Genomic DNA, 10,378 nt, shown 5'->3' on the forward strand with positions numbered 1-10,378 from the left:
AAATATTGATTATGATTCGATAAGTTGTAGCTTAAAAAATTTCTTAACTTACATTCCCAACAAGTGAAAACCCCAGGTAATTTTTAACTGATCAGAATATAATACTAAAATTGAATGTGCTAAATCTACTGCTCTTACTGGTCTAAATGTACTTACGCGCATATTTCTATAGAGGATAGAAAATATAAAATACATTGAGAGATGTTTCGTTTGATTCGGGAAAAATTTTGATGAATTAATTTATTTGTAACTAGCTGTTATCCGCAGCTTCGCTCGCGTGAATTTGCTAATCTGAAAATTACTCGGCGATGATTGTCCCATATAACATTTGAACTCCTCATGACCCATTTGGGGTATGAATTTCCAGAAATCACGTCTTAGTGGGTATCTACATTATAAAAAATATTATACTGATTGAATTTCAGATTTATTTCTTCAGCGATTTCAGCTCATTGATGATTGGTCCATATAACCTATGAACCCCTCCCCCCCCCCCCAGAAGGTTGAATTTTGAAAAATACTTTCTCAGTCCCGACATTACAATACAAAAATAATTAAAAAGTTTCATATTTATAGCTTAACAGTTTTATGAAAACCGCTGAAGCTATTAATGAATATAAAGCTATTATAAGCTATTAATGAATATAAAGCTATTATAAGCTATTAATGAATATAAAGCTATTCGTGAATATAAAGCTATTCGTGAATATAAAGCTATTCGTGAATATAAAGCTATTCGTGAATATAAAGCTATTCGTGAATATAAAGCTATTCGTGAATATAAAGCTTAAAGCTATTCGTGAATATAAAGCTTAAAGCTATTCGTGAATATAAAGCTATTCGTGAATATAAAGCTTAAAGCTATTCGTGAATATAAAGCTTAAAGCTATTCGTGAATATAAAGCTTAAAGCTATTCGTGAATATAAAGCTTAAAGCTATTCGTGAATATAAAGCTTAAAGCTATTCGTGAATATAAAGCTTAAAGCTATTCGTGAATATAAAGCTTAAAGCTATTCGTGAATATAAAGCTTAAAGCTATTCGTGAATATAAAGCTTAAAGCTATTCGTGAATATAAAGCTTAAAGCTATTCGTGAATATAAAGCTTAAAGCTATTCGTGAATATAAAGCTTAAAGCTATTCGTGAATATAAAGCTTAAAGCTATTCGTGAATATAAAGCTTAAAGCTATTCGTGAATATAAAGCTTAAAGCTATTCGTGAATATAAAGCTATTCGTGAATATAGCTTCAGCGGTTTGTGCTCGGCGTAATTTCTGTCACCTTCGAGCCCCATGATCCCTAGGGGTAGAATATCGAAAAAAAAACGCTTCTTACTTAGTCTTTACGTCATGAAACAAAACTTCTGACCAAATTTCATAAATATAGCGCGGTTTCGGCTCGTCGTGATTTCTCTATGTTACTTTGAACACCCTTATGACCCTTCCCCCCCCCCCCTATCCCTTGAGGGACGAATTTAAAAAAAAAACCCTTCTTAGTTGGTCATGAAATAAAACTTCTGACAAAATTTCATGAATTTCAGCGGTTTCGGCTCGACGTGATTTCTATCTTACCTTTGAATACCCCTACCACCCCCTTAGGGTTCGAATTTCGAAAATCTCCTTCTTAGTTGGTCTTTACGTCATGAAACAAAACTTCTAACAAAATTTCATGAATTTCAACGTTTCGGATCGGCGTAATTTCTCTACGTTACCTTGAACCCTCTTATGACCCACCTTAGTGGTCGAATTTCGAAAAATCCCTTTTCACTTAGTCTTTACGACATGAAACAAAACAATTGACCAAATTTGATATTTATAGCTTCAGCGATTTTGGCTCGGCGATGATGAATCAGTCAGTCAGGACATCTTATTTTATATCATATAGATTGAAAGTTTTATGTCAATAAAGTATATATACCTATATATATATTTTATTAAAAATAAAATATGTATAGAGGAGGAGGTGGACTTAACGGCGGGCGCACCGGGAGCGTGCCCTGCACCCAGACTTCTGAAGAGCTAGGCAAAACCCCAACTTTACACATTTTTTCTAATTTAAGGAGCCCAATATTTTCTTCTACGCCCGGGGCTTCAACCAACCTTAATCCGCCTCTGTATAGAGTACTGATTGAATGGGAAATGCGGTTATTTTTTTGTTATTTTACACACAACTATACGTGGTGATTCAGAAAAGATGGGAAAAACTCTCTTTAAGAGGTGATACACCAATATAAACAATTGTTATCAAGGAATGCATGATCTAACATGAAACGCAAACGCGCTAGCGCGTTTAGAAACGGCCGCTCAGCAAACGTTAAAACGGCATTCCTATTGAAATTTATCGGGAGAGAAAGAACACCATGCATGCAAATGTAACCCTGGGGAAGAAGAAGAAACCGTATGCAAATCTGCGTCACAGTGAATAAAAGGCGCGGACTCAGTATTACTAAAGCGCGCCATTATCCCGTACGTTACAACTGTTAGAACAGTTGCCGGCTGGAATAACTTCACAGGGCTAGTTTCCGCGCCTTTTATTCACTGTGACGCAGATTTGCATACGGTTTCTTCTTCTTCCCCGGGGTTACATTTGCATTCATGGTGTTTTTTTTTCGCCCCATCAATTTCAACAGGAATGCCGTTTTAACGTTTGCGGAGCGGCCGTTTCGAAACGCGCTAGCGCGTTTGCACTTCATGTTAGACCATGCATTCATTGATGACAGTTGTTTGTATTGGTGTGTACTATCACCTCTTAAAGCTTTTCCCATCTTTTCTGAATCACCCTGTATATAATACTGCATATGTATTCATTGTCTTAAACTTTCAACTGTGAGTAGACGTTGTATTTGCACCTTTCACCTATTTTAGGGTGCGTGGGGTGGTGTAGCTATATTTTCAAAGACTCAAAGACGAATAATGGATGGCGTGGAGCTGTGAGTATGATATTCGACATCAACATTTATATAACTTTAGGACTTATTGTAGAATACGAATAATATTCTGTATAGATTTGGTAAAATGCTTGGTTTACATTACGAGTATGTAGTAGACCAGTAAACTGCTGTGAATATTTAATAGTTTTGCCATGTTTGCATAAATTTCACAAAAATTATCACGTGCACCAAAATTTGCATAGAAAATACCTTCTAGTGGCAAGTGTCGGAACAGTTTTATTGCTCTCAATTTCATTCCTATCTCTTTATTGATACGTTCCCAAAGTTTCATAGAAGTAGTGTTCTGTCAACATTATATAAACCGACACTCGTCCATCGGACTACCATGCAGTGTTGCATCGTGATTCGTCGCTACGTCTATATGCCTCCCCTCTTGTCGAGATTTACAATATTGTAAAGTCAGGGCCTCATTCGTGTCAAGGCTGCCCCAATATATTTCAAGGTTGGTCATGAACAAGTAATGGGGTCACTCCACCATTTGCAATGATCGTCAAATGTTGGGGGCTCGAAGGTATTGGAAGGCAGAGAACGACTAGGATTTTCCTGCCTCCACCCGAAGTCAAAAGAGTCGCTTTCCTTCCCGAACTTCCAATCCCCGATGGACACACATTGGTCGAAGAACTCCAGCAGTCACAACATAGAGAGTGTTCTGGAAGCAAATATTCGCCAAGAAAGATTGGTCCAAGCTTTCCCAGTGTGTAGCCAGCCTATGCCGCTGTTGCTTTTTTTCTATTTGCGAATGACTATTGGGCCAGGTTTCACACTATATAGCGTGGCCTTTGTTTAACCGGTGGGCAACGGTAGGGTTCACTTTTTAGTATCTGCTCAACCATAAAAGCCAATGGTTTAGCGCTGACGATGAATTTTCATCATGCTGACGTTGCATGCAGAACCATCTTGAAATTCCTTGATGTTTTCATGGCTGAATGCTATTTTTTTTGCACAACTCTCTTCAACACTCTACTGACCCTATTTATCATAGCAGAGGGTCAACAACTTTATTTCTCTTCACGGACTCTGATAATGTATGAGCATATTGTGATTTTCAAAGCTTTAAAAATTATTTGAACAAATGAAATATGTGTATCTTTTTAAATTCTCTCTCTCTCTTAATTGATATAGTTTGTTTAAATTATCCTGAAACAAAAAATATCGTACTTTTTATATATATTTATACTTACATGTTATATGTTTGAAATCTTTTTATAGAGTTGACTCTATTGCCATAGACTTGCATAAGATGTCTGGCGTACCTTTCCAGTGTACCGTCTTCCTGACTAAACACAAGGTAAAAAGATTGAAAAAAAACCAGAGATTATTTAGATAAGATTCAAATCTTTACGTTTTTGGGTTATGGAAAAATTAAATTAAAACTGAAAAGAGTGAAATTCTACGTAAACCATAAGTAGCCAACAATAAACGGATGAAAAAATTGTAGTATTATGTACGTAGCATAGCTTTTCACGAATTAAAAAACTTAAAAGTGCATGAGGAAAGATTGCCACGAAGACGTTATCCTTAATGAGCTTAAAAATAATGAGTTGAAATTCTGGATTGGACGTATTTAATTGCTCTTACTAATTAATCAAAATGCGGAGGGCAAAATCTCGAATTTTTGTGTTATTAAGAGAATAAATAAGATTTAATTCGCTATGCTTTTTCTCGACTCTACGAGCTCTTTCTCTAGTATTTACATAGCCTTCCATTGAACTTGTAGTATTGTATTTCTTGGCCTCGGATGGACCGATGTGTTGAGACGGCACACGTAGTTAGATCACGATAAGGTGTCACTTCTTGGAATCTATTCATCGTATGAATGTAATTTAATTCAAGAATTTAAAGCTTAAGAGCATAAAAATATCGTAAAAAATATTCACCAACAAATACATGGTGTTTTTGTTCCTTTATCTTATTCTTAGATGACACGGGAATTTAAAAGTAACATACTGGGGTTGGACAAAATAATGTGACATCTGTGCAAAAAACAACACTCGAGGGAACCTGTCGTATGTGCCCGCCCTCTAGTGTGGAAGAGTTCCACTTAGTGGGCGATAATGTGCACACATCAGTCTAGTCGTATCAGTGATAGCGTTCTGATGCGATGTATATTGGAGCGTTAAAACTTCGTTATATGGCTGACCTCACAGATTTCGAAAGAGGCATGACTGTTGGAGCCCGTCTTGCCGGGGCCACAGTAGTGAAAACGGCCACCCTTGTTGGTGTCGGGAGAAGTACTGTGTCGATGGTAATGACAGCCTATAACAAACAGGGAAAAGACATCATCTACCAAGCATAACAGTGGCCGAAAGTCGAAGATGGCTGATAGACCCAGAAGGGTTTGAAGCGGATTGTGGCCAGAAATCACAAGATAACAGCATCCCAGATAACATCTGAGATGAACACACATCTACAGGAAGGTGTATCGACAAAAGCTATCCGTCGTGAACTGCATGCAGCAAACATACAAGGTAGAGCGACTATTCCAAAATCATTGGTGACACAATGTCATCTGGTCAGACGAATCGTCGTTCACATTATTCCGGATTAACGGACGTGTTTACGTTTGGAGAACGCCAGCACAAGCTTATGATGTTGACTGTCTTCTTTCTACTGTTAAGCATGGAGAGGGATCAGTGATGCTGTGGGGCACGATGTCTCACCGTGATCTCGGCCCACTTGTTGTCCTGGATGGGCGGGTTAATGTTAATGCTTCGGTTTATGTCAGAATTCTGGCCGACCATCTTCATCCAATGGTGCAATATTTGTTCCCTGATTCTCGACCTGTGTTCCAAGAAGATAATTCTCCCGTTCACACAGCTGGAATTGTCGGAGACTAGCTTGATGAACACGATGATGAACTGCAACACTTCGTGTATCCCGCTCAGTCCCCTGATCTTAATATAACTGAACCTTTGTGGGGTATTTTGGAGGCAAAACTGCGCAGTAGGTTTCCACCTCCAAAGACACGTTCTGAATTAGTGACCTTTTTGCAGGAGGAGTGGCTACGTATCCCCGTGACTGTGGTGCATGACTTGTATTTGTCCATCCCACGACGGATACAAGCTGTAATTAATGCAAAAGGAGGGCCAACAGCCTATTAATAAAGATTTTGTTTCATTTCACAGGTGTCATATTATTTTGTCCAACCCCTGCAATTTGTCGTCTCCGTGAGGCATGCAATGATTTTCTAAAATGTTTTCTACGCCTCACGATTCATAGCGCCAAGTTCAACAATGGAAAATGTTTATGTGAAAAATGTTCACCAACGAAATTTAACATTTTAATTCAATTGTTCTTAAACAGGGCATTCTCTACAAATGCAATTCCCTTGCTGCTGAATATTTGTTTCAGCCTGATACTTATTATGACACAGCATACGACCTTGGCGACGAAAGTATTCAATGTAGTAGAAAAGTTGATTGCCTAAAGTTATGGATTGCATGGAAAGCAAGAGGAACCCTTGGTTTGGAAAAACAAGTAGATACTGCATTCTCTATGGCCAAGTAAGTATTTGAATTCAAAATCGACAGATAGTGTCAAGAATTCTCACAATTTTGTGAAAAGAGGAAAAACCTTATGGTGATAAAATATGTTGGGCGCATCTTTTGCACGCTTCCTTTTATGAAAAATATAGTCATGGTTTCACACTAAACAATGACTTCGAACAATTCTAGTTCGTTAAGTCAACAAAACTCTTCATTATAGTAACGAATTGACAAACAGGTATAGGCTGAGAAAGCCCGATTAAAACCTATTCAACGCGTACGAGGTCACAGTAGGTTTTCTGAATTCAGCATATATATATATATATATATATATATATTAATTTTTCTTTCAGGTACTTGTCTAATAAAATTCGCAATACTGAAGGATTTATTCCCGTCTTGCCAGAGGTAAGAGCGAAATTTTGGAAAAGATATTCGTATTCACGATATCTTTGTAAACTTGTTCATTTTTCAAATAATCAATACAAGAATTGACATCATACCATCAATCATTTTTTGGAGATTAAAATCATTTATAATCGTCATCGTCAACTAAATTCATCACTCGTTATGATTTTTTTTTTAGATTTCAAAACTATTTAGATTCACGTAATAGAATTGTTGGCAAATTCGGCATATAAGTTAGGTGGTCATTTCAATGAAGTTTTTCAATACAGTCATTTTAAAAAACTCATTATATTATTTGAGTGGGTGATAATTTTATTTAAAGCTGTTCAAATTATTTTTTAAAATGATGCATAATTGAACCCCAAAAAATATAAGTGTATCAGTATAAGTAATTCATAATGTTATAAAACTGGTAGGGTTTAAGAAAGTTATTCGGAAACTATACTGTATGTGATAGTGTTCTTACATGCAGATGTCGGAACTAGCTAAAACTAACTAGAAGTTTATGAGACTAATGGTCTTCTAGATGGAAATACTTACACACACAGTATTGGGTTCTTATATGTTTGAAAATACAATAATAAATATAACTTTAAAAAATAATTTAAAATAACGTATTATCAATCTTTATAAACCTAATCTAATAGAAATTCATCACGAGTTCATTTTTATTTTTTGTGTTTGTGATTTCACTCGCAAGATGTTTGGAATCTTGATTATTTACCATTATAATAACAATTGAACTCTTTTTTTAGTTTGAGTGCACTAACGTTTGCTTTTGGTACGTGCCACCAAGCCTCCGAGGAAAAGAAAACGAGCCCGATTTCTGGGAGAAAATGGCTAAAGTATGATTTTTTTTTTTTTTTTGTAATTTTTACCTGGTATAAATATATAGAAAATGTATAATCATTATGCTTGATTTTCAAGTTGATTACATTAATATTTTTCTATTATAGGTGGCTCCACAAATTAAGGGAAGAGCTGTAAAAGAAGGATCAATGATGATTAGTTATCAGCCTTTGAAATCGAAAAATTTCGTCAATTTCTTGAGAGTAATAGTGCACTGCATCCCGACAATGAATACTGAATACATGGATCTTGTAGTCAGTGAAGTCCAGAGACACGGAGAAGATCTTTAAGAAATCTTCATTGTATTGTTGGGTTGGCCAACGAGTGTGTCGAATTAATATCTATAGGCAGGGATTCCCTTCAACCAAATATGGTTTTGTATAAGAGCTTCTTTTCTTTTATAAATGATACCATATGAGAAGTCTCCCGAGAAAACAAAGGCTAGATGAACTTTATTCAAGTTATTTGTGTTCTGCTGCTCCCCTTTTCGTTTCATGTTATTTATTGTATTATAACAGGAGAAGCTGTATGACCATTTTTTCTCAGTAGCTAGTAGAGGTTTTTCCATGTCCGTATTTTTCAGGGAAAAAATACTAGTAGTTGTCCCGTTTCCAGGTGTAATACCCACGTAGTATGTCATGAAAGAGATTCTTATTTAAAAAGTTGAAGTGAAAAAAAATCTGTCATCCATAGTTTTTCTTGGGAATCCGTTAATGTATGATAGTTGAGAGTATCTCTATTATCTCTATTTGTGTAGATTATAAAAATGTGTTAGTGACTTAACATATTTTTGTCTTATTGATTGTTTATTGAATATGGTAAAAAGCGTGTACATGTTCTATATTATATGTGTTTTAGCATTAATGTACATTTACCGAGTCTTTGATGTTTTACTTTCCCTTCGAAAAGTATGAACGAAATAACAATAGAACTGAAATCATAGATTTTACCCCATTTCGCAGTCTTTTCTTATATATCAACTGACCAACCTTTAGTCGTTGGATGGATAGTTTTTCCACTCTCATATTGTTAAACATGTATGAGATACTATGTGTAGTGTGCAAGTATTAACTTAGTGTCATGTCTTATGAATATTATACGTTATATATATTGTGACTTTGTGTCTTATTATAGGACACAAAGCACAAATAGCAAAAATCCAGCTCTTCCATTGTGTATATTTTTGCATTTTCGATGTTGTAGGTGTACGCTTTGAAATGTAAGCTTTCAATGGTTTTTATTAAATTACTGACCGTGGTGTCACCAAAGAAAAATAGTGTTCACACATTTCCAATTGGTGATTAGGTTAGCAAATATCTAATTACTAATTATCTAAATTCCTCATAGAAAATGTATAATTTCACTGTAGACCTTGAAAAGAAATTTTCTATGCTGTTAATGTAAAAAAAATTACATCAAAATACTATACATGAACTTTTTAGAGTTTTTAAAACTTTAAAACAAAAAACATGAATTTGTGTGGCTAATTTTCTCCCGTCATTATTGGAAAAATATACCAAATAATTTCGGAGCCTATATAAAAGGAAATTAATGATGAGTCACATCCTTCTTTTAATAATTAATTTGCATCAAGACGTTTTTTATATAAAATTTAAAGTGTATGGTCTACATACTCTTTTACACCTATGGAGTTTAATTTAATCTTGTGAGTTTTTTTTATAGCAGCTTTCTTTCTCTTTTTTTCATTCTTTTGACTGTTTTTTTTTTCCATGCTTCAACTCCAATTATAGAGCTGCATGACTTATAATGACCTTATACCATCAAACATCATTTTCAACTGCAGTTTTGCTCAAATCTGAACAATAAATGTACCATGAAATACTTGGTAACATAAAGCTATCTGTATCCTCTCAATAGAAATAAAGCTATCGTACAGTTTTCAGCATACTGTAAATGTCGCATGTTTTAAGAAAGTGTTTTCGTTCTTCGTGAAAAACCTATCCACAATGCATGCTTGTAATGCTTGAATTGTATGATAGATAATGTATTTCATGTATAATTCTAAGAATGTTGCATTGAACTCATAGACGTTGTTGCAAAACCAAAAATTAATGAATTTAATAAAAAATATGTGCTTATTATTAATGTATTAAGAGATCTTTCAATCAGAAAAATTACAATTTTTAACAGTTTAATGCTAATATGTAAATTTCAATTTTACGCTTCTGTATTCGTAATAAAAGATTTCAGTGCTATTGATCGATAGAGAAATGTTTAAAGTCTAAAAATTGTTTGCACTCATTATTGTTGGATTGAAATATTTAACTTTCTTTGTATTATAAATATTTTGGTGTAAATGTTTCAGTAGAAATAAAAATTGTTAATATTAAATGTGATCTTTATTTTTTATTTTCTATTGTTACTTTCATATCTCTTTTATCGATATTGTTTTACAATGCACTTTTGATATCAAAGAAAACGAAAATCATATGAAACTCCCACAGGTTTGAAAACAAATCTGTAAGCACGGCGTATACACACAATGTCAGTGTCCTCACTACAGCAGTATCATTTGGTTTTGTATATTTTTACATGTGTGGCTACTGAAATATTTAGATTACCATGCAGTAAAGAAAATGGATAATAAATTTAATGTTTTAAATTTAAATTTTAAGCCATTTATAACTTCTATTATTTATCAAATTTTATTATAAATATACAGGGTG

At 34.6% G+C, this 10,378-nt stretch overlaps 1 protein-coding gene across 3 annotated transcripts in view; it reads left to right on the plus strand.

Moving 5' to 3' along the window:
- LOC149080090 (acidic amino acid decarboxylase GADL1-like) overlaps nt 1–10,040 on the plus strand; it is a 44,175-nt gene extending 34,135 nt beyond the window's left edge. For all 3 annotated transcript variants that reach the window (XM_089239071.1, XM_089239072.1, XM_089239073.1), the window contains exons 9-14: nt 2,864–2,928; nt 4,159–4,237; nt 6,253–6,452; nt 6,788–6,842; nt 7,598–7,687; nt 7,799–10,040. In XM_089239071.1, coding sequence (XP_089095197.1) covers nt 2,864–2,928; nt 4,159–4,237; nt 6,253–6,452; nt 6,788–6,842; nt 7,598–7,687; nt 7,799–7,981 — 672 coding nt within the window. In that variant the 3' untranslated portion in view covers nt 7,982–10,040. The remainder of the gene's footprint in view (nt 1–2,863; nt 2,929–4,158; nt 4,238–6,252; nt 6,453–6,787; nt 6,843–7,597; nt 7,688–7,798) is intronic.
- Nucleotides 10,041–10,378: the final 338 nt, after the last annotated feature.

The sequence above is a fragment of the Pholcus phalangioides genome, unplaced genomic scaffold (assembly GCF_987345545.1).
Source record: "Pholcus phalangioides strain wild (caught in Gottingen) unplaced genomic scaffold, Ppha-v1.0 ptg000011l_1, whole genome shotgun sequence".
NCBI lineage: Eukaryota > Metazoa > Arthropoda > Arachnida > Araneae > Pholcidae > Pholcus > Pholcus phalangioides.